The sequence below is a fragment of the Athene cunicularia genome, assembly GCF_003259725.1.
Source record: "Athene cunicularia isolate RWA chromosome 2 unlocalized genomic scaffold, athCun1 chr2_part1, whole genome shotgun sequence".
In the NCBI taxonomy this organism is placed as follows: domain Eukaryota; kingdom Metazoa; phylum Chordata; class Aves; order Strigiformes; family Strigidae; genus Athene; species Athene cunicularia.
In genome coordinates, this window is record NW_020799095.1 from 108,920,886 (window position 1) to 108,945,739 (window position 24,854).

At 37.8% G+C, this 24,854-nt stretch overlaps 1 protein-coding gene and 3 non-coding genes across 4 annotated transcripts in view; 2 read left to right on the forward strand and 2 right to left on the reverse strand.

Annotated features, from left to right (window-relative positions):
• The window catches only part of MCM4 (minichromosome maintenance complex component 4), an 11,697-nt gene extending 229 nt beyond the window's left edge, over nucleotides 1-11,468 (forward strand). The window contains exons 2-15 of the mRNA XM_026841458.1: nucleotides 697-860; nucleotides 948-1,043; nucleotides 1,192-1,287; nucleotides 1,371-1,466; nucleotides 1,907-2,045; nucleotides 2,491-2,711; nucleotides 3,225-3,345; nucleotides 5,093-5,352; nucleotides 7,187-7,552; nucleotides 7,874-8,001; nucleotides 9,334-9,541; nucleotides 10,083-10,311; nucleotides 10,427-10,560; nucleotides 10,931-11,468. Of these exons, the coding sequence (XP_026697259.1) occupies nucleotides 697-860; nucleotides 948-1,043; nucleotides 1,192-1,287; nucleotides 1,371-1,466; nucleotides 1,907-2,045; nucleotides 2,491-2,711; nucleotides 3,225-3,345; nucleotides 5,093-5,352; nucleotides 7,187-7,552; nucleotides 7,874-8,001; nucleotides 9,334-9,541; nucleotides 10,083-10,311; nucleotides 10,427-10,560; nucleotides 10,931-11,023 (2,351 nt within the window). The 3' untranslated portion in view covers nucleotides 11,024-11,468. The remainder of the gene's footprint in view (nucleotides 1-696; nucleotides 861-947; nucleotides 1,044-1,191; nucleotides 1,288-1,370; nucleotides 1,467-1,906; nucleotides 2,046-2,490; nucleotides 2,712-3,224; nucleotides 3,346-5,092; nucleotides 5,353-7,186; nucleotides 7,553-7,873; nucleotides 8,002-9,333; nucleotides 9,542-10,082; nucleotides 10,312-10,426; nucleotides 10,561-10,930) is intronic.
• A 4,674-nt stretch (nucleotides 11,469-16,142) lies between these two features.
• Nucleotides 16,143-16,215, reverse strand: TRNAA-AGC. The gene has a single exon. It is a non-coding gene; the product is annotated as a tRNA-Ala (tRNA).
• A 2,214-nt stretch (nucleotides 16,216-18,429) lies between these two features.
• Nucleotides 18,430-18,502, forward strand: TRNAA-AGC. Its single transcript has one exon. It is a non-coding gene; the product is annotated as a tRNA-Ala (tRNA).
• A 920-nt stretch (nucleotides 18,503-19,422) lies between these two features.
• Nucleotides 19,423-19,495, reverse strand: TRNAA-AGC. The gene has a single exon. It is a non-coding gene; the product is annotated as a tRNA-Ala (tRNA).
• Between the last annotated feature and the right edge of the window lie 5,359 nt (nucleotides 19,496-24,854).

Here is a 24,854-nt window from a genome sequence, read left to right on the forward strand (position 1 = left end):
GCCGCTTCGCTTGTGGATGCGGGAGTGCCCTGGATACAGCCTGGAACGCTCCCGACAGCGTGGAGGATGGATCCGGCTGGAAAATGATCTAGGGGAAAAAGAAGTTTTGTCTTACTAAGTTTATTACTTGGGTTTAGCACAGTGAGCAGGACAGCATGGTCAGGAGTGTGGATCTGCTGTTGTAGCTTAAATTAGCATGGGAGTATATGTCGGGGATTCTAGTGTATTCTTTTATGTTACGTATTTCTAGAAAGAATGAATTGTTAATGCAGAAGGAATTAGCTTGATTGTCATAGAAAGCCTTTCTTGCTTTATAAACAGGGTTGGGTTTAGTTGCAGTAACAGGGGGTAATTGTCATGTCACTTGTTTTACAGATCCAAAAATAACGGAGAAATTAGTTTCATCTAAAACGCTGTATTTTGACTTTATGCTTGAATACCAGTGTAGAAAGCTTTCTAGCAAAGCTTTGCTAGAACTTGGGATCTCTCAGAAGAGATATTAATGTAAAGAAAAGTTCTAGGTAGACTTGAAACATCTTTATTGTTTCTGTTTTAACAAAACACTGGAACTGATTGATGCTACTCATGATAGTAGAGTTAAATGAATGAGACAAATGGGGAGGCTGAATTTTAGTCTGGTCTAAATGTAAAATGCCTTGATTAATCACAGTAAAATTTTTTTTTTTTTTTTTTTAGCTATTCCTCTTGACTTCGATATCAGTTCACCTCTGACTTATGGCACACCCAGCTCCAGGGTAGAGGGTACTCCACGAAGTGGTGTACGAGGAACTCCAGTTAGGCAGAGGCCGGATCTTGGGTCTGTCCGTAAAGCCAGACAAGTCGATTTACACTCAGATGGGGTGGGTAGATGTCTCAGATATCACATTTGACAATTTCTTTTTAAACAGCTGTGCATATCTGAATATGCTTAATTTGTTTCCACACAGCCAACTGAGGATATAGCGACTGACCAATCTCTTGGACAAAAGCTTGTTATTTGGGGAACAGATGTTAATGTAGCCTCATGCAAAGAAAAATTCCAGGTAGGTTAACATCTTGTTTTCTCCTTTTTCAAATGCAAAATTAGTTTGATTTAAACAAATATTAGTTGAATCTAATACAGAGTATCTGTTTGTACTACTAAATTCTGCTTGTCTTTCCCTTGTCTCCCTGTTACTTCTTAACATTCAGAGATTTCTTCAGCGCTTCATTGATCCACTAGCTAAGGAGGATGAAGATATTGGCTTGGATCTTAATGAGCCACGCTATATGCAACGACTTGAAGAGGTACTTGTAACACAGCAAAATCTCTTTTCTTTTTTGGTTTGGTGTGTCATTGAGCTAAAGTTTTCTTTTCCAATACCTTGCAGATTAATATGGTTGGGGAACCATTCCTGAATGTAAATTGTGACCATCTAAGATCATTTGATGAAAATCTTTACAGGCAACTGATCTGCTATCCCCAGGTGAAGTAGTGCACTTGTGTTCTGGCTTTTAAGCGGCCCTTTTATATTTCTGGCTTTTAATATGTTTGTTGAAATGCAGTGTGTGCTTTGTATGTTCAGTGTAATCTCTGTGGCTACTTTGTTTTACTTAATATAGAATGTCTTGTTGCATAGTAGTTGATTGTAGCTAATACAGTGGGTACCTTATGCATGCAAAATTAGCAGTAAACTGCAGTGTCTGGAGTCTTGCGCTTTTTTTTTTCTCCCATTGCAATACTCAAATGAATAAATATGATCTAAACAGCAAGTTTTCTGTTATGTAGGAAAATGGTCAGCTGGCATATTTTTACTCAATCGTGGTTGATCAGCAGCACGAAAAATGCTTCATACAAAAATATTTAATGGTATGATTTTTTTTTTTTTAACGTGTAAGCTTAACTGTTTCTAACAATTTTATACAGGAAGTTATCCCAACATTTGACATGGCTGCCAATGAGATCTTTTTTGATCGTTACCCTGATTCAATATTAGAACATCAAATTCAAGTAAGGCCATATAATGCACTGAAGACTAGGAATATGAGAAGTCTAAACCCTGAAGGTAAACTTTTGATTACCATGTTAGAAATGAATCTTAAGGATTTATATAAACTTATTGAATGTTAATATAGAATTACATGAAGACTGTATAAAACTGTTCTTGGGGTCCATACAGACCAATGTCTTTTGTTTATATAAAATTTCAGAAGCAAATGCTTCAGAGCGCCAATGCAGAATAATCTATCCATAAAGGATATCTTTCCTGGCATCAGCTACTTGTGTTCTTAGTTATGCAAGTGTAAAGGATTCTTTCTTTTCTATAAATAGTCCCGTAAATTAGAATAATTGTATCACACACTTATGATTCTTTTTGCTTTGTCTTAGACAAAATACTAGTACCTAACTGAGTGTTTACCTCCCACCTAAAAATGAATGTAACATAAAATTTTGAAGGTTAGCTTCAATTTTAAGATTATGATGTCTTGACACAAGTGTCTATTTTGTAGATATTGATCAACTTATCACCATCAGTGGCATGGTCATCAGAAGCTCCCAGTTAATTCCTGAGATGCAGGAAGCATTCTTTAAATGCCAGGTTTGCGCTTTCACCACTAGAGTGGAAATCGATCGTGGCAGGATTGCTGAGCCATCAGTGTGCAAGAACTGTAACACAACGCACAGTATGGCACTGATTCACAACCGATCCATGTTCTCTGACAAACAGATGGTATGTTTCACTTAGGTTGTGGCTAAAATGAAACAGTTTCTCATTATTGCTCCTCTGCCCCCCTAATATGATCAGTAGCATTAATGTATCTTGAGACTGAATGATTTGAAAACCAGAAAGTGTTGGAAGGTGAAAATGTGTGAAACAACTTGGCAAAAGGGAAAGTCTACTCTGGAGAAGAAATGCATCAGAAGGATGAAATTAAGTATGTACACATCTTAATGTTTCCATATGGAAGCTTCTTTATATTTGGTATGTCCACTTCTATCTAGACTAGATGAGCCTTGTCTGTAACAGCATTTTAGCCATACCAGTACAAACCAGCAGAATTCTCATTTTCATCATATCTTTTTATTAGTAATCAGTTTCGCTGTTTGGGTGGGGGTGTTTTGTTCTTGAACAATGTTTCTGATTCAAAATGTTGCTGAAGACCATACTAATACAAGATTCTGTTGTATGGTCTATGGAAAATCTTTGCTTTTTTGAATCTAAAACTTAAGGGTTTTTCGCTAGATCAAACTGCAGGAGTCACCTGAAGATATGCCGGCTGGACAGACCCCACATACCGTTGCGCTGTTTGCTCACAACGACCTTGTTGATAAGGTTCAGCCAGGTGACAGAATTAATGTCACAGGTAAAATATGGTTTGAATATTTGCATCTTCCTTTTTCACTGATCTGAACTGTTTATGAAGTGACCTGATGGGATGCACCTGCAAGTGCTGAGGAAGCTAGGCCACTGTCTTTGCAAGGCCACTCTTTGAAAAGTCATGGTGACTGGCTAAGATACTGGAAGAAAGCCAGTGTCACTCCTAGGGCAGGGAGGAGACGTGGGGAACTACAGGCCAGTCAACCTCATCTTGACCCCTGGGAAGGTGATAGAGCCAATAATCCTGGACACCATTTCTAACCATATGAAGGACAAGAAGGTAGTTGGGGGTAGTCAGCATGGATTTACAGTGGGTAACAGCCTTCTACAATGAGATGACTGGAGCAATGGATGTTCTTTGACTTCAGGAAAGCTTTCTTCAGTGTCTCCCATAATATACTCACAGACGAATTGATGGTCTGTGGGTTAGATAAGTGGACAGTGGGGTGGATTTAAAACTGGCAGAACTGCTGGGCATAAAGCATTATGATAAGTAGCACAATGTCGAGCTGGAGGCCGGCCACCACAGGTGTATCGTAGGGGTCAATACCGGGGCCAAACACTGATGTATTTACTGATGATCTGCATGTGACACAGCAAATTTGCAGGTAACAGCAAAACCGGAAGGAAGCAGTGCTTGATAGACCACATGACTGTGGTGCCAACAGCTTCCTGGGCTGCTGCATTAGGAGGGGTGTTGCCAGCAGGTCAAGAGAGGTGATCCTTCCCCTCTATTTAGCACTGGTGAGGCCACATCTGGAGTACTGCATCCAGTTCTGGGTTCTCCTCATATAAGGGAGACATGAACATAGTGGAGTGAATTCAGTAAAGGGCCATGATGATAACTGGAGCCTCTGTCCTATACAGAAAGGCTGAGAAAGCTGGGACCGCTCTGCCTGGAGAAGAGAAGGCTCAGGGGGATCTTACCAGTGTGTTTATAAATAACGTGATTTGGTGCAGGGGGGTGCTGGTGTCAAGAAGACAGAGCCAGACTCTTCTCTGTAGTACCCAGTGGCAGGCAGTAGACACAAGGAAGTTTCTGTTAAACGTAAGAACTTTTTTACTGTTTGGGTGGTCAAGCTCCAGCACAGGTTGCCCAGAGAGGCTGCGTGGAGTCTCCATCCTTAGAGATATTCAGAACCTGACAAGGCAGCTTGTTCTAGTTGACTCCAGTTTGAGCCAATGGTTGAATGGACAATCTCCATATTGTCTGACATGGAATATTTGGTCATTCTGATAATGTAGGTGAGGAAGAGGCAATATCTTAGTGTCTGCTGTCAGGAGAGTGGCAACATAAAGTAACTCTTGTTAGATACTGCAACCACATTTTATAAACCACTTCGCTTTAAAACAGCTGCTGTACTGCTGGCTGTTAGAGATACAGTAGAAATCCGTTACTAAACTTCGCACTTAAGAAGTACTGATTTCAGACATCAGTGCAGGACTTTCAAAAGCATCAATCCTTAATTTTTTTCAGAAATGCTTAGGCATTTACCTTGTTGAGAACACTTGTGATAGGAACGTTAAACATGGGTGTAACTGCAAAAATGGGTTCTAGATGACTTAAATGTGTTCTGTTGACTTCTGCATGACTTACTGGTACTGGGAAACAAACTGACCAAAGTATTTAGGCTGTTTTGAAGAGCTTTTCAAGGGAAAAATGTAAATTTTTCAGGTTTTGTAATTACCATGTTTTTTTTATATCTAATGCTGTGATTAAAAATTGTGTTTAGGTATCTACAGGGCAGTCCCAATTAGAGTTAATCCAAGGGTCAGCAACGTAAAATCCGTCTATAAGACTCACATTGATGTCATACACTATCGCAAGACAGATGCAAAACGTCTGCATGGTGTTGATGAGGAAACGGAGCAAAAAATATTTACAGAGGAACGTGTGGAAATTCTAAAAGAGCTTTCTAAAAAAACAGATATATATGAGAGACTTTCTTCTGCATTGGCCCCGAGTATCTATGAGCATGAAGATATCAAAAAGGTGAATCGAATTCTATATTTCTCTTCTAAGAAATGTATTTTTATTCAAGTAAATTTGAAATTATTGTTTGTTATAAAAATGGCTTGAGGCTTCAAAATTGAAAAAATTATCTTGAGCAGTCTTAAAAGTTTGTGGTCTTGTCAGGATGGAGTTGGTTATAACTGTGTCATAATTGTTTTCATGGTATTAATGGTTAATTAGAGGGAAGATACTGAAAAGGTAGGAAAGCAGCAGAACTGAGAAGACTTCTTTGCAGTATGTATCTTGGACATTCCTTGAATGTTCAGGTTACTGGTGGTCAAAGAAAAATAAGTAGCTATAACTTAGTAAGTGATTGCTTAAAGAGAGGCATTCACAAGAGAACAGCAGCTTTAAAACGACATATGGTTGACCCTGACATGTTAGAACAATTACTTAGATGTAATCCAAGAAGGGACTGTTCCAATAATATGTTCAGCTGAGGTACTACAACTTTATCATGCAAAAAATACAGTCAGTAGTGTGTCTCAAGGTAATGTCGGATGTCAAACAGTCCTCTAAGTATATTCCTTTTTTTTTCTTTATGGATTTATACATTATCATAGTTCACAGGTTCTGAAATGGCTGGAAGTTGAATTCAAACCCATACTATTTCTCACTGAAATGAAAATAAAGTAATGACAATTCCATTTGTTATACCTCTTCACCATGCTAATAAGGCACATCAGTTGTAGTGGGTGGAGTTGAGGAAAGTTAGGGACCCTTCCTCAAGGGAGATCTTCGGGTTCTGATCAAAATGTGTTCACAACAACGTACAAAATTTCTGTCTTTAATACTTGAAAGTGCTTGAAACCCACATGCATTGGAGCACCAATACTCTATATTGGGGACCTTGAGGAAGATAAAATAAGGCAGGTCTGTACTTCTTGTAACTACTGAACAGGTTTTTGAGTGACATCTGCAAGTTGTTCAAAGTGAGTGAAAACAACAAATACAAATAGGTCACTCCGTGCATCTGTAAGGTTTCTGTGCTGTAAGAAACTGTGCAGAGGCTTTACATAAAGTCCTGTACAGTTTTCCTTGCTGTTTCCAGCTGTTGTTGTGACTGACTATCCCTTCTTGTCGTTGACTTTCTAGCATACCTATGCTGCTAGAGGGAAAAAAATGCAAAAAGAATACTGGGAAATGATTAATTTTTAATCTAGTAATTTTGAAAAGGGAAAAAAAAATTCTTTCTTATAATGCTAGCTAACAGATAAAATTACAGGTATATCTATAGTAATAATTCCAGTATTTTCAAAATAGTGGAAGTTAGTTTTATTTCTTACTAACACAGCAAGTGTATGCTTTCTTTAACAAATATAAAGGAGGAAGTGTTGGTAAATTCTGATGAAATAAAAGACCTTAAACTTGATCTTTATGGGCAAGTAAAGGACTTTTATTTAAGTACTGTTGTGAATGCAGTTTTCCTGAAAAGAAAATACTTGATTAGTCTTGACTGAAAAGCTGATAAAAGTGGCACATTTCTAATGATATGGAAGAGGTAATAGTACTTTGGTCCTAGATTAAACATGGCCTTAAGGAAAACAATAGATTTGGAACGAATCTAATTTCATACTTCAATTAAAAGGCTGAGTTTGTAGTACCTAGCAGTTTAACTATAAGTATATAATTAACTGAAATTGAAGATCTCTATAAAGATTGAACCCTTTTAAAGACTTCTGAAAACAGTTTCAAGTGTTTTCTTTCATGTTGGATCTGTGTTAATTTTAACAGTGTTTCAGTTCAGCAGTTGGATTTGCTGTTAGCTATGTAAGAGGTGATGTTTTGATTTTTAAAGAGAATATTTTTATAGGGTATTCTGCTTCAGCTTTTTGGGGGATCAAGAAAGGATTTTACTCACACAGGAAGAGGCAATTTTCGTGCTGAGATCAACATTCTTCTCTGTGGTGATCCTGGTACTAGTAAATCACAGTTGCTCCAGTATGTGTATAACCTGGTCCCTCGAGGCCAGTATACATCTGGCAAAGGCTCGAGTGCAGTTGGTCTTACTGCATATGTGATGAAGGATCCAGAAACACGGCAACTGGTTCTTCAGACAGGTGCTCTAGTACTTAGTGACAACGGCATTTGCTGCATTGATGAGTTTGATAAAATGAATGAAAGCACAAGATCAGTCCTGCATGAAGTAATGGAACAACAGACTCTCTCCATCGCAAAGGTAAGCATCTGTTTAATTGCAGCTTCTTTCCATGTTAAGCAGCTGAAACCAAAAAGTTACCAGAACAACAAAGGATTACACTTTTCTGTTGTCAGAGGATCAATCCTAGATTATGTAACAATTAACTTAGAAAGAATATGGTTTTTGTGGCAAACTGTAGTATTTCCAGATGCTTTTGTTCTTGCTTTACTCTAAAAGGCTTTTGCAATGTAGGTTTTTTACTACAGAACCCATTTAGTAACATTGGTGATCTCATGAAGCTGAGGGGAAAAACGTTTTGGTGACACATAGTTGCAGCTGGTTTCTTATTTATTTCAACAGGCTGGAATTATTTGCCAACTGAATGCTCGTACATCTATCCTAGCAGCAGCTAACCCTATAGAATCGCAGTGGAATCCAAAAAAGACTACTATTGAAAACATTCAGCTTCCTCATACACTGTTGTCAAGGTACTGAACTGCTTACATGTCTCATTTTTATGAGATGTTATGCTTCCTCTTGTGAAACTTATTAAATATAGTAGAACAGAACAACTGTGTGTTTTGTAGCATAGTGGAAAACTTTTGTAGCACTTTAAATGCTGTTCTTACAGCTTCTATATGAGCAGAGTAGTGCCTTTTAGTATTTACACATTGACCTTGTACAGAAGATCTGATGAAATCTGGAGGATCTCTGTTTACCTCTGTGTTGTTGTTTCACAATCACTCCTAGAAAATATTTGTTCTGAAACTTAGAGTATTGATAACGTCAGCAAAAAATCAGGATGTTTTATTTTGCTCCATAAAACTTCTAAAGTGAAATACTGACGGTCATGGAACTTGCAGTGGAGGTGGTACAATGTGAAGAACTGTGCCTACTTTGTGTTTTTCTGTAAAATTCAGTCGAGGAGGTGGCAGTGCTAGCCCTTTGGGCACTTGTTATCAACATTTAGTGTCTGCTGATGAGAAAATTAAACTATGTGCTGCAGTTGCATGTTGTGAGGAATTCTCACACTCACTAACTGGGAATTTGAAGTACACCGATGTTATACTGGATATTCTGAGAACACACGGTTTACATTTCATTTAAGAGCTGCTGAATTAGCCACTTAGTGACAAATGGTACCTCAGTACAGGTGTACTGAATGAAACTAGGCTTGAGCAACATCTTAGTTCCACTGTTTATCGGATTTAAGTTTATGAAAATACATGATTGGCTGGCTGAAAATATATTATTCATGTCTGCCTATAGTTGAGCGTAGTTGAATATATAGTTTATAAAGTTATAAACCATTTTCCTCAGGATTAAGCTGCAAGTGCTTTGTTAATTATACATATATTTATTTACTCATGGGGTTTATATACATAAAAGAACTATAGGATGTGCCCTCTGTGCTGTTGCCTTTCAGGGCAGTTTCTTTAGCAGCAATTTTGTTCTTCATATTTGGTATATGTGTGTGATTTTTTGTGGGGCAGTTGTTTGGTTATTTTCTGTTATTGTTTTTTGTTTTTGTTTTTTTTAAGAAAATAAAAACTGTCAGCCTTGAACATGGGATCTGAATTTTGCAGAATATATCTCACTTTCAAAGTTTCAAGTCCATAGGATGAAAGCAAATCCACCTTGCTGTTCTGTACTTTCATAATGCTCGAAAAAATACCTTTTCCATTTAATAGAGCAACTCCTCAGAGTAGGAATTAATAATCAAATAACTTCTATCTGTATTTAAGTCAAAACCCCTAAACCAAACTACTTTAAATGACAAGAAAGCATACACACTAGTCCTGTATTTTTATCCCATTCAGATTTGACTTGATCTTTTTAATGTTGGATCCACGTGATGAAGCTTACGATAGACGCCTTGCTCGCCATTTGGTTTCACTGTACTATCGAAGCGAAGAAAAGATGGAGGAGGAATATATGGATATGGCAGTACTGAGGGATTACATTGCATATGCTCGTAGTTATGTAAATCCCAGGTTAAGTGAAGAAGCAAGCCAAGCCCTTATTGAGGTAAATTGAGGTGTTAAGAATGTTGAGAGTCCTGACTTGTGAAAAATGGCAAAATCCCCTAGTATGTACATTTGCTATTTACATATAACTTTTCTATAACATCTTTCAAAAAAATCTCTAAAAATCCCCAGCATTTAAAAGGAAAAAGGGATCAGTATAGATGTCGTTCTGCATTCTATAGCTTTCAGACCAGTTGGTTTGGTTTTATCAGATAAAGGGCATAAAATTCTACTGAAACAAAATAAATGTGTCATCACAGACACAAATACTATTATATAAGACTAGTCCTACATTTTTAAAGTGATTCAGAACTTCATTTATTATCATAGCTTAATTACTTTATAAAAGAAAGAAATAAATGTGATATGGTTATCCTTCACTGCAGAAGAATTGTGAAGGTGTGTGAGCAGAAATACAGTATTTGGGTTGGCTTGCCAGAATTGCTCATATTCTGAAATAAGAGGTGGAGGATGAAGGGGACTCAGAAAATAATTAATATAACAGGAGTTACTGAAATACTTAATGATATTCTCCTTTTCAGGCATATGTGGACATGAGAAAGATTGGTAGTGGCAGGGGTATGGTTTCTGCATATCCTCGACAACTTGAGTCTCTGATACGACTGGCAGAAGCACATGCTAAAGTACGCTTTTCTGAGAAAGTTGAAACAATTGATGTGGAAGAAGCAAAACACCTCCATCGGGAAGCACTGAAACAATCTGCTACTGATCCAAGGACTGGAATTGTGGACATATCCATTCTCACTACCGGTTTGTGTTTTCATAGTGTCAAAGCTGGGATGCTATTGGGCTTTTGTACTTTTTAAAGGTAACTACGTGTCTTCCTTAGCTGGTTTCTAAAAGGTATTTTCTTTCGTTTTGTAAGGAATGAGCACAACAGCTCGTAAGCGTAAAGAGGAGTTGGCTCAAGCCTTAAGGAAGCTTATCCAGTCAAAGGGTAAAACACCAGCTTTGAAGTACCAACAGCTCTTCGATGATCTCCGAGCACAGTCTGATACAGTAAGTTTCCTGCTTTTTATTTACATTTGCATTGATTTTTAAAAGCATGATGTTCTTCCAAATCAGTATTCTTGTCCTCAAATCACACTATGGAGAGAAAGGGAGACATTAACTTTGCCAGCTGACATGACCAGAAAGCCAATTCTACTACAGATAATCGAGCTGAATCTTTGCTGTATCTTAGTTTATTCTGGCTTCCAAAGTAGCTAACTCGGCTTCAGGGTTCTAGGCCAGATTTCAAATTGCAAAAAGAACAAACTAAAACTTAAAAAAAATAGTAAGAAAATTGTTAGGAAGTAAGGGATTTTTACTGTCTTTGAAGTATTCCTCACCCTGCCCATCTTTACTTGATTCATTTCTCTTCTTTAAGGCTGTCACAAAGGAAATGTTTGAAGAAGCGCTTCGTGCCCTGGCTGATGATGACTTCTTGACTGTAACTGGAAAGACTGTTAGACTGCTGTAAGGTAGCCCTTCTTCATGAGCTGACTGTCACAGCTTTTACTTCACCTTACTTAAGATAGTGTCAGTCTGCAAGATCTCTGAGATTTGGGACTATCATTTTCTATGACAGGCATAGTCTTTCCTTGCAAGCCAACTGTCATGGCTTTAATTTGCCTTACAATATTGTCAGTCTGCAAGATTTTCAAGATTTGGGGCTATCATTTGCTATGACAATAGTAGTGACAATTAAGTGGTGCTTCTGTTGGCACAAGATATTACGGAGGACTTAAAAAGTCCTCAGCTAAATGATGCTTTTTACATTTTAGCTAAATGTAATTATTAGTATGTCCAGTGCTATGTATTTTTATGAGGTTTTGTAGAACGTGCTAACAATGTTGTATGTATTTCAAATTGAATTGTAAAAATTCATCTTGAATGACTTTAGTAAATGCAATTTGACTATTAGTATTGCTGTAATCCAAAATAAAGTTATTGGACTTTAAAAGGCTCTTTAGCAGTCATTTCAAGTGAAAATGAGCATGTCTTGTTGCTGCACACTTGTCAATCTAGAATTCTGTGATATTTACTAAGTTCTTTGTGAGAGCATGAAAACAGCTTTGCTCTTTTCTGTTTGACCTGATACCTGTTAGTATCAGTATCCTCAATGCAAAAAAGGCAAAATGATTCTACATGAAACCAAATTTTCTTACTGCAGTTTTAAGCATGACTGGCTAAATTAAGATACCCACTTCAGTGTAATGTCATATAAACTGTCTTGAAAGAACAAGGTCTGGTAGCACATCACTGAGAGAATCTTCCCAAGTTCTAGCTGGTATAGATGCTCTCAGCCAGTGCACGTCAGTAGCTGCTACTGTTTTCACAGCTGAGCTAGCAGAACAGTTCCCTAATTCACTTTGGTACAGACAGCACCAGCCTGAACAGCTCACTTAAGCCTTTTAAAGCTGAAGTAAGTACTCCTGGGTTCTGTGCCACTGCTTCCAACAAAAGGGAAGCAAATTTCCCCCATGTGAAAAGGAGGTGTCTTAAAATCTAGTTTTTCTAGCTACTGATTCATTATATAAGCAAGATACTGTTTATCTGTAATTGAATCTTCAGTGATTTTCTGCTTTTTAGTATGAGGCAGGAATTCAGTCCATCCTAGAGTTAAAATGTCTGAAGGATCAGGTTAAGTCACAGACATCTCTCCACAGTCTTGCTTATTAGTAAACAAGTCACTATCACCTCATCTTCTTGGCTTTTATGGACTGGAAGCATGTAGTTCATCTTGCGCTTTTCTGTAGAGGAAGTCTGGGTTCCCTGACTCAAAGGCTTAGAAGTTAGATACACATAAGCTGAGATACTAGGAGCTTGACACTTCTCTTTGAAAGAAGAATGTAAAATAAAATTCCAAATTCCCTTAAATACCAGAATCATAGATTCTCTAGAAGCACTTGTCTTACAGGATGTTATTTTTCTCTGCCATGTTATTAGTTATGTATTTTGCTTAGAAAACAACCATCTCATGACCTCCTCTTTCCTTCCCCTCCCCACTGTAAGATACCCTTATTACGCAGTTACTATCTGCCTTTTATTTAAGACTGATACAGTTCTAAGCTTTTTAAAAACATCACTTGCATACTTTCTCCATTTACACTTTTTGTTCCTTCAAGTACTACCTCAGTTACAAACCTTTCCTGTTTTTCCACTCTCATAGCTGTAACAAGACTAACCTTCCCAACTTCTTGGTACCTCCTCTTGTCAGACAAAACAGCACCAAGAAAGTTTCTTAAATATGTTTCTGAGTTTAAGAAAGTTGATTTAGAGTTTTTAAAAAAATAATAAATTCAAATAGTGTGATGCATCTGGCTACACCAGCAAAATTCCTCATTAAAATTGCCTGTCAGTATAGAAACTACTACTGTAATACAGATATTGGGCTGTTCATTTACTTTAAAAATTCTAAATGCATATTGACTCACACAGCCACAAAATCATTTGTTTAAGGAAATGGAAGAAAATTCTGTGTGTAAAACTGATTTCAGCTCCCCTCTGATTTACTCTTAATTCAAAATCTTACAGTTCTTTGGTTGTTTTTTTGGTTTTGAATGTAAAATACTTACTAAGAAAGGAATTACCATTTAGTGTTTACAGGGTTACTTGCAGAATAATCCCACTAGGTGTCTCTTAAAGCCTGTATGTAGTAGTTGATAGAGATGTTTTGTTTCAGTCTGGAGTAGTTTTCTGTTTTTTAAAGAAGCAAAGATTGCACGTGCCACTCTATAATTAGGTAGATAGACTGGAAATGCTTGTAAACAGTCTTATGATTAAAAAAATCTGATTAAAAGATTTAACCATCCATATGCTAATTTGAAGTGTACACAAAGCAAAAGCAAGATGAAAGTCATTTACTTAAATGAGAGTATTTTCCTTACTCTATGCAATAGTCTCAAACTCTATATCATCATTTACTGCTGTATTTTCCCTATGCTGTTAGTGGTTATAATTAAGCTCATTTTAAAAAACTGAAGTAATTTAAAGCATGGAATATGCAACCAAGGGAAAGCACTCCTGCCAGAAACTTGATATTCTTAACATCAGAAATGACATAGAAGAAAGGCATTAAGTCTTCTATACATTCTACAAAAGGCATAAAAATGTTATAAGCCTACTGGCAGCAATTTGTAATGTCACTTTGAGAGGCGATAGTTGAACTGATCTGGTGTCTTGTCTAACACTGTAAAGAGAAGCTGCTGGTGAAGTGAAAGGGAATGGCAGTCTTTTGTTTTCCTAGCACAGAATACAGTCATCTTGGGCGTTCCTCAGGGTTGGTGGGGAACCAGACAAGACACCAACAAATGTCATTTGCTATCACTGTTACTAGTTTCGAAGCTGGTACTTCATTTCTCTGCAAGCACAGATTTGATTGGTAAGTGACGCAGTCCTGGCCATCTCCAGTTTTGTTAGTGCTTCAGTAGGAACAGATGTAAACTAAGTGAGAAACATCTGTTGAGATTATCCCATGCCCATCATAACTGAGATAACATCCTCCTTAAGGCTATGTTCTAGTCCGCCTCATCAAACTTCAGTCTTATTTTTGGCAGTCATTTTGGAATTGCAGTTTTATCTTCCCAGAAAGCCTGAAGACTTCCAGGATTATTTCAGGAAAAGAAGAAAGTGCACTGAAGACTGCATGTCAAATAACTGGTCAGGGAAGTGATTCTGTTCCTATCCTACTTTTGCACTGTATTTTCTAATTGCATAATTAGAGCTGGTATGCAACTTGCCATCTTGCCACAGCAATATGGACTGAAGAAAGTAAGCATTTTGTGTTTTTTTCTCACTTGGCAAGACCACATGTAGTCTTGTAAAAATACACGTATAGTTTACTTTAAAAAGCACGGAATGCATCATGTGTGAGGTAAACTGACAGTCAATATGGAGGCTGTCATCCAATTCTCAGTTTGCATGGCCACCTTACAATAATGTTTACAGACAGCTTGGCACCAGCTTGAATTATATAATGCTCAGAACCAAAAAACTAGTTAATTGTGGGTTGTAAGGTTTTGAGAGTACAGTTTGTCTATACAATGAGCACAGCCAGACTCCCCCTGTGACAGGCATCTTTGGACTCCACATAGATAAGGAAAACAAAAGCATTGTATTTGCTACTATGTAAAATAGTAGCTCATGAAATCTGAGTAGAAGACATACTAATTATATATTTACTACATAATTATTTTGTGGATCCCTAAAGCAGTCTCTCTGTGCCCTGTTTTTTGATTGTAGAGAAAACATTCATTTGGTTTGTTCAGTAACTCCTCATCATGACCCAACTCTCAGCTGGATAGGGTAGGAGTAGGTTTGGATTGCTTTTGCCTGAATTTGAGCCCCTCTTCTAATGAAGCATAGAGCTTCCAATTACCATATTTTGTGAGTGGAAATTTTACCAGGGAACCACTGTAATGCCTGTTCTGAAGGTCTGGCTACATGTTCAGGTGAAATTGTTTCTTTCATAACCATGATTAAAAACCCCCACATATTTTTAATGTGGTTTTATGTTCCAACTGTCTCTCAACCTTTATCATACCAATTCTTTTTTCTAGTATGAAGCAGGCTTTTACTAGTGCAACTAACTGACCAATTTGGATCAGATTTGCAACACATCACAGAATACAAGAAAAATCCTAAGGTTTCCTCTAGTAATTGAAACCTTTCCTAGCTCTGGTATAGTCTTTCCTAGCCTTGTTTATTGAAAACTACTAGAAACAATGTCTGGACTCTTAAAAATACAAATAAGTATGCGTAGGAAAGTTACTAAACTTTCTTATGTGAAAGATACATCAGAGTATCTCTGATAACCTCTAAGGAAGTAGAGGAGCTTTTTACCCTTCATCCATTTTAAAAAGTTAACTTTTTCACAGTCCTGGTGCAAGTTTTTTTTGTGACTCATGACCTGTTACCTGTCTAATTCTTAAAGACACTAAAAAGCTTGAAACATGCATCAGCAATAATTCTGAACACCTCAAACACACACACACACAACTTAGAAAGTAGAAATCATTCCTGTTTAACAAAACACTGGAGAATGCCAGCATCGATCCCACTCTCTCTCACATGCTAAGCAATCACTCTATCATTAGAGCTAATTCCCCTCCCCCCTCATTGATAATAAAGATCACAGAACTGTGATCTTCAGGGTGTATTTAAAATTTTAGTTCCATACATACAATAGTTTTTTCTCTTGCTCTGGTCTCTATTCACAAACGAAAACACATTCAACTTCAATTCCAAAACAGGTGTCAATAAATTTGTAATATTTCATTTAGCATTTCCAAATCAAACCAGGAAAGACACGTTTTCCAGGTGTATAAAATAATTTTTTAAAAAAATTATTACTTGCAATTCATGAAAGGAAGTATGCTCTAGCATTTCATTTTCTCCCCATAAAAGTCAGTTTCTATTTATTTTTTTTTAAAGTGTTATTTTAATTTATTCTAGTCAAACATATGGCAGCATTTAATAAATAAATTAAAATCTAAAAAATAAGAGATAATTTTACTTCAAAATTCCAGTTCAATATATGAAAATGTCTTTTACAGTTAATGTTGGTTTTTCTCTCAGCACAAACAAAAACAGGACAGTGGAGAATGCGGGCATCGATCCCGCTACCTCTCGCATGCTAAGCGAGCGCTCTACCATTTGAGCTAATTCCCCCCCCACAGTATTTGTGCTTTAACATGTAGCCACAGATTTTAATAACCACAAACACAAATTACCTTCCTTTTACAGATTCTGCTCCTTTATCACAGGTAGTAACCCAAGGGCAGCCATGCAGAACACTTACTACCATTTGACCTTGAGCTTGTCTATTTTTTTGTGCAAGAGGACAGACTCCCCAGGTAACACAGTAAGGCACTTCATGCTAACTTGCATGACAAACTCATGACCTGCGGTCTTTTAGTGCCTTCCAACTCGCACTGGATTTATCCATCATTGAAGAGGGCAGCTTCTTCTATGTTGAGGGAAGTCACTTCACAGACAGTGCAGTGGAACAGCTTGAAGATAATACAAAACTCGCCTTTGCCCTGATGTCCCCTAAGAAGAACATCTAGAAAACAAAAGTCAAACCCAATTTAATTAGCTGACAACAGTTTACATTGGTGTTGCCAAATAAATGCATCACAGTGATCTGTGTTAAATGAAAGTGTGTGGACACAAAGCCTTCACAGCTGAAATACCCTAGAGAAATGAAAAAATGGAATTAAGGAGGTCAGGTATTTTCAGCCATGTAGGTAAGGAAGTTCTCCCAACCAAGTGGAGAAATCAAAGTTTTACTCACCATCTTACATGAAAACTTAGCAAACACAAAAATTTCAGTCACAAAACAATGGGCTGAAATTATATGAAAAACACATTTTTACGACTGAAAACAGTACTATCTCAGAGGTCTTTCCTCACCCTGACTTTGGCACCAAATAAAATTTTTTTCTGTGAGCTGAATTGTCCAAGCTTTAGGCTTTTTCAGTGGCAGCAGAGTGAGATTTGGGGGTGAAAAACAGGGAGAGGTAATTTGACATTTTCATAATGACTCAGACTGCACAGGGTAGATAAAGAAAAATGTACATAAAACTGAACCTTGTGAAATATGATATGGGAATGAACCCAGCTGCAGATGTGCAGTGCACCATCACAGAGCCTAAGATGTGTGCCTGTGAGAAGGACTGAAATCACTTTTCCATATTTGTTTTCCCCCTCAAGTTTACTCCAGTGAGGTAGATAAAGACAGTTACAATATACTGCAAGAAATGGTACAAACAAATTTTTATTTATTGTTCAGAGACTGAGGGAATATTTAAATTCTAGGAGAATGTTTGCAGTGATACTGTGGTTTTAGTTCCACATCTTGGCCTGATTCTGGATTGTGATAGATTTGAAGTACTACCTTACTTTAGACAAGTTGTAACTAGCTAATGCTTCATTTATTATTTTGTTTTGACTGGATGCTGTCATCCAGTAAATTAAATCCATTAGAGGAAACCGCCCGTTCATGTATTGTTGGATTACTGCACGTGTTCTACTTTACTGGCAGAGCTCACTTTTCTGCATTTAAACAGAAAGTGAGAAATCTTTTATTATATAATTTTCATTGCCTTTGTTGTTTAATAGTAGCCACTATTAAATCACTGAACCACTAATCACTGTAACCATTCTCACTGTAAACTACAATTTTGTTCTTTAAATCCAGAAAGCATTCCTTGATTTAATAACCTGGGAATAGAGCTTTGGCAGTGTGCTTCTTACTGCAAAGTCAGTTAGTATGACTACACTTCTATTTTTATATTTCTGAATTGGTTTTAGTAATCTCATATATTTAAGATGTAATACTATTTTAACTGAATCATCAAAGTCAATACAGAATAGCAGAAATACCTAGAATATCATTTAGGAGTATATAAATTAATACTTTCTCTCCAAAAACGGTAAGTATGGACAATTATATTTATCATTTACATATAGCTGAGTAGAAAGTAAAGTTGGGAAAGGAGCTAAAGGGACTTGAAAAACAAGAAGAAATTGCCCCTCAGTGACTTCTATCAGTATAGTTTCTAGATTTGCAAGTCTTTTGGTACATGCACTGCAACAGAGGTAAAAAAATAGTTTTCTGTCCTTCCTGAATACACACCAGAGGAGGCTTTGTTCAGAAAACTAAGTCATGTTTTATCAAAGTAACGTAACAGAAAATGCATCGGAATGCTTCTCATATGTCAAGTGAGTGTTCTGACTTTAAAGCTAAGAGGCTTTCCGCGGTGATTCCATACAGTGATGATTTAGTATTATTAAATGAACAGACTATCTCAACAGAATTTTATGTAAAGCAGCCAGGATATGATTCAGCAGAAGTAAAGCCGCCCCTGCCGCTTAAAGCAAGGGGAATTAGCTCAAATGGTAGAGCGCTCGCTTAGCATGCGAGAGGTAGCGGGATCGATGCCCGCATTCTCCAGTGTTTTGAGAGACGTGAGTATATACCTACACCAGTAAGATTTTCGTCCATAAACTGTTGACGCTTGTGAAAGAAAATATATAGCTAGTCATAGATATCATTTCCTACAGCAAATAAAACGGGGAAAAACTTTCAATTAGCAGACTGCAGTCATGAACTCCGAAAAATTGTTTCTTTGTGAAAGCATCTAATACTGTTACTCTGTAATACAGGAAATAAAATTTACTTCTGTCACAAGTGCATTGAATTTTAATATGTGCATTTTTTTAAAGGTTTTAATTACATGAAAAGTTAGTCAAATTGTCTATAAGAAGATGTAAAAGTATGGAGTTGTCAATATAATCATCAGCTCACCACAGAATTACTGTCTCTCCAGCTACCTTGCACCTGTTGTAGCTAAGGATGGGAACGACACACTTGTTCCTCACCTGAGTTTCAAGTGACATTCAATCCCTCACAATTTCATTCAGTTTCTTCCTCAGCCCATTATAAGAAAATAATTCGCACTTTAAAAAAATGCTTATCTCTGATCAACACTAACAACTTACATCATTCATATTCTGCATGTGCTTCCTACAGTTGATTCATTTTAATCCTTACAAAACTGCTACAGAACAATGGACCTAAATTTAAAATAGCCCCACAATATAAGGTAGTATAAGTAAGGAATTAAAACTGTATCACAGCCAAAAATAAGAAGAAACAATGGCACCTGTCAGCATGCTTTTGTTTCATTCTTTAAAATCCATTAACGTGGTACGTTTCCTTTTTGTTCAGGCAGTCACCCTAATTTTAGACAAAACATACGTTTACAAGCCTCTTTTTTGCAAAAAACAGCAAAACCAGTTACAACTGGTAACTGAAAAAAAATGAAGTGTTTTTCGTTGCAGCGATAAAAGGTAACTCTTTTAAGCAGCAAATGGAGAATGCGGGCATCGATCCCGCTACCTCTCGCATGCTAAGCGAGCGCTCTACCATTTGAGCTAATTCCCCTCCCGCCGCAGGAGGTGTCTTTACTGTCTGTTCCTACTCTCGTACTTCTCACTGACAGAATAACCTTCCACAAATTATACTACGTTTGATCTGCTGTCTCAAAACCAAAACTTTCTCCCCCACATCATAATTGATTTTTCTACCCAAATATCACACTGGTAGCTGGACAGTCAGAGCCCACTGCTCGAGTTCTAATTCCCTACTGAAGTTACTGGTAGGCAGTTAACAGAGGGAAACTTTCCTGTGAAAGGCAGAAACAATTAGGTCTTTCTTAAAGCACGGTGCTTTTGACAGCCTTAGTGGGAATTTTGCCTAACATGAAATCTAGACTCCTTGATGTAACAGCACGTGTTTTATTCAGCTGAGCTGCATCTGGATAACAGAAGGTCTGTGATGCCAAGCAATTGCAGATTTATGTTCACACCAAACAATTCCGACTGTTTATAGAGAAATCTGGATATATTTAAAGATTATATTTTTCTACAATAGATTTTTCCTATTTGTAATCCCTAGGTGGAAGAGAATCAGCTAAATTACTTTACCCATTTCCACATTTTACAATAGAATAGATGTGACTGAATAGATAGAGTTCTTCCAGTTCTTTCTCTTGGGACAATGGAGTCTGGGCCCAAGTTATGTAAAGGAAAAATAAAATTTAAAAAAAGCACCCAGGCAAATGAAACACTGGAAAACAAAGTAATAGTTCACATTATTTAGTTACATCACTCAAGAATTTTTAAGGCGTGACTATATCACCTGATAGACACATACATGCAAAAATTAAGAATATGTAATTAAAATGTAAAAGAAATAATGGCTATAATGAAACAGCAGTGAAAACTTTGTTTGGTTTCAACTCAACAAGATCAGAGTCAGAAAACACATAGAAAGTAGAGTCTCCACTGTTTCCTGTTATTTTAAGTTATGTATTAGAGTTTTCTCCCTTTGAAAGTGTCATTTAGAGGAAGAAAAAAAAAAAAAAAAAGAAGTAACTTTATGATTTCACACTAACATAAACTAGAAATAAAGCAAGCAAAACTTTGCTAGAACTGGAGCATGCAGATTTGTTGACCTAATGTGACTGACATATCCCAACAATCACAGATCAATGCACTTCATTTCAGCTTCTTACTTCCTCAGTCTTTATATATTTTCATTTAATTTGGAGGATCAAAGCCATACCCACCATATTTGGATTTGCACAAATAGCTTCTGATTCAGAGTGCTGCAATGTTCAAAGATTACAGGTTTAAGATACACAGAAATTCAATGTATGTTTAGCACCCGATTACTTAAATCCATATGAAAATCTGAGACCTTGTCTTTTTTAAATGTATACACCACCATATTATACAGTCATTTTAGAATTAGAACAGGGAAACCAGACCTATCAGTAAGAGAGCTGCATTCACTGAGGAAGCTACATGCTTACAGCGTACTCAAAACACAGGTACAGCAGAAAAACACCACAACCAAGCTGAATTAACAACACACAAAATTTAAGTTAGCACCCAATTCAACAAGTTCTCCAAGCCATCTTATCCTCTTATTCGACTTTCCCAATTCTTTCTTGGGCTCAGTGATGCACTCTGAGTGAATGCTAGCTGAACAGTATCAGAAGAGAAAGAAAACAACAGCTATTAAATTTTTACTAACACAGTGTAAGACTGGTGGTGTAGAAGGTGTTAAAACAGATCAAAGGACAGTTGGAGCCTGAGTCTTGGTAGTACAGTACAGTAGTTTGAAGTGCCCCAGAAGCCACAAAACCACCCCCTCTCCTGAGGAGCAGCACCACCCACTACACCTCCTCCTTCAAGCACCCCCATGACCGCAAAATTCAATTTCATGAGACCCACCAAGACAACCATCATGACCAGAAAACCCCTGAGTAGAAGTCTGCCAACAAACCTCCTCCACCAGCTTTTGTCTTTCGATGGTCTCAGCCCTGACTTGCTCAGGTTGACAACAACCTCCCACACAGCTCCAGCCTTCCTGCTCCCTCAGGGCCTGGCCTGGCCTCCCTCTGCCCTGCCCTGCCCCATGCTAGAACCTTCTGAGGTGGCATGTGCATCCGCCACCCCCCTCACCAGCCATGCTCTCCTCCTGAGCAACTGCCCACTTCTGCTGCTCTTGTTTTCTTTAAGTAGCGATAGCACGGTGAAGAGGCTGTGCTGGTGGGGTTTGTCATCCTCGTACCAATAAGGAGATGTTGTAGCTTGGTCCCCTCCTAGTCCCTGAGGCTGTAGTTTCGACAGTGGGTAAGTCTTCAAAAGAAAAGTCTCACCCATGTGGTAAGCCTGCCTGGTGAACAGCTCGGATATTCCCTCCTGAACCACCTGGTGCTAAAATTACCTTCTGTACCATCGAGGGGAGAAGGCAATGATGGTAAGAGTGGATTTTGTACTACATTTCCTAAATGCAATGGACTTAGGGAACAGGAAAAACATCTGAGTCTGTATACCTTTAAATAAAGCTTTTTTTTTTTTTCAGACTGTAAATTCATAATTAGGCTTATGCTCATGCATTATCCTAGGCATGGCTTTGAGGGTGGAGGTTGGAAAAAGTAATTAAAAATATGCATATTGGTCTGTGTTTAAGAAAGGCAAAATTCTTATCTTACCACCATGTTCCTGGTAGTTTCTAGAACTTGACAGTATGACTTTTAAATAACTTGGATATATAATACATCTTTCTCTGTCACCTTCTTTTTTTTTCTTAAAGAGATTATAAAACTTAAGGCTCATTTGCAGCTGTAGAAACTTCTCCTGTCTTACAAAAAATCTTGGCCTCTGAACCTTTGACTCTAACTATCACATTAACTGCTAGCAAGAAAAGGAAGTTTTACTAGAAGATGGGAAAACCCACCTTTGATTTATCTTGCTAGCAGGCTGGGTGAAACTGTGTAGGGTAAGCTGCTCCAGTTTGCACCTCTCTTCCTCAGTTCCTTGGAGTCTCCGAAGTTTTGGCAATAACCCACCTCCTATACATTTGTAACCTTGTTATCTTTGCATATTGCTATTTCCTGAAAAAAAAAAAAAAAAAAAAAAAAAGAAGGAACAGGATTCAAAAATTTCTTTCAGCAAGAGCTGAGCTACTTCTCTGATGGCAAAAGCCTTTCTGTAGCTTGAGTGCTCCTTTTCCTAAATGTTGTTAGTAAAATTACATCTACTTCAACACTTTACAAATGAATAAAAGGTTCTGAAAAAATGTTAATGGTATTAAACAACCTGCAACAAGATCAATGCAGACTTTGAATTGTTTCCCAGTTATTTAAGATTATAGAAGCATTTGAATAGATAGTGGAAAACTTTATCTCTTCTGAAGATAGACAAAAATAAGTTTTTTTGTGGTTTTTGGTTGTTTTTTTTTTTTTTTAAATCCCTTTATTTTGGTGTGAAAATACCCAACCAGGAAGTTACTCAGGAATGCCTGGTCTAAATATGCTCTTTGTCATCACTGCTAAAAATGAATGACCTTTACTATGGAATAATTAGTGTTGGTCAGGTACTTTACTCTAAATTCCTATGGATAATCAAGTAAGGAGGTGCTTTTAGGCCCAGATGAGAGTCTAAAGGTGTTTGATTCTGCATTTGAAAAAGTGCCTTACTTCAGTTGGATTTTGTGTCACAGTTTCTACTACAAAGGAAATTATTATAATAAGAAGGCTTTCCCAAGTGAGAAATATGGTTGTAGCTTTCCTTGTAACTATCCAAGGATTTCACTTCCAGGTTGAATTTTTTAATTTAAGTCTGATGTGACAGTTATGTGCAGCTGACAGTGCCTTCCGAGGGTCTTCTTAAGCTTTGTTACCAACAGTTGATCAATTGTTTTAATTAATTTTCAGAAAGAACAAGGAGTTTTTAATGTTTTCCACCTAGTGCTTTCAGCACAGAAAACATGCTGAAATGTCTATGCATGTTTAGCAACTGCCATAGAAAAATTAATCATTTATATGGAAAAGATATCTCCTTACTTCACAATGTTACAAATACATCAGTTTCATACTGGTTTTAATTTCTAAAACATTCTACAAACATTAAAATATGCACAATCATTCACACACACACACACACACACCCGTCTTGTTTTTAACTCTGGCAGGACTAGCTTTAGTATTTTTTAAAAAGCATCTAACATAGCTTAAATTTACAGATGGCCATAAATCCACAGCAGCTTTATTTTTGATTATTACTCTCACTTGCACCATTCATGCTCTTAGAGCTGACAATTATGGGTTTTTTTCCTGCATACCATTATTCTTTCTTCCCCTTCCTATTTTCTTGTGGCTGAGACTGTCAGGAAATCAGTAGCAAATCAAGACAGATCTTGTGAAGCACTAAGTGAATACAGCCACACAGAATAAAGACAGTGGGGTTACTTTATTTTCTACTTTGTGTTGCCACCTGCCAAAGAATCCAGTTCCAGGAGCAACTAAATGGGTATGTACAGCAGCTGTGAGCTGTCTGTCACATGTCAGGGCTAATGCACATAAACCAGCAGATGCAGCTTCACCAGTAAGATGATGTTAAAACAGGCCAGGCCAGTTAGAAACCAGTCAGGTGGCAATCTTACCTCTGCTCACACTCTGGTTTGGTTTCCATTTAGCCCGACTTACACTTGATGGATGGATGAGTAATGCCTTCTATTTCTCTGTGGCGCTTAGCAGTCATTGCCTGGTGTAGTGCTGTCACACCACAAGAACAATCTACTCTGTAAATTAAAGTGTTTAAGCAACAGTCAAAATGTCACCATGTGGTACATTATGAACTGTATAATTTGGCTGTATGTGCAAGAGCACCTAGAGTTTATGGAGAACAGCACCAGCGCATGCTACCATGTCAAATCAGGCAGAGTGAGTAAACTCCTCTCACCCTACAGAGAACCAGAGTCCCAATTCCCTGGCTGGGCACTACATCATTTTATACAGAGTAGCAAGCTTATGTTTCAAAGAGATACCTGAGAGACTTCTGTTGTTGAAGTAATAAGGGGAACTCGGCCTGGGTTTGTTTGAGCTCAAGAAACCTGGCCTGATCAACTTGCGTTTGTGAGTTGTTACAAACTCCTTCACATCATGGTGGAGCTCAAGGTTGAGGCTGACCCCCTGATCACAGCCCTCCCTTCAGCTGCGCCTCAGGTTGTGTTGCTGGGCACAGGGAAGGAAGCAGCAGCAAGGAGCCTGGTGAAAAGGGGAGGGAAGAGTGTGGGCCGGGGCATTCGGGAGTACCGAGGGGGGGGTGTGGGGTGTGTGGACGAGGAGACGGCTGTTCCCAGGGTCCGGGGAAGCAAATGCAGGCGTCGAGCGGCGTAAGACGAGGCCCTGGGAGAGATCCGTGAGGGAGCGCCGGCCGATGCCCGGGGG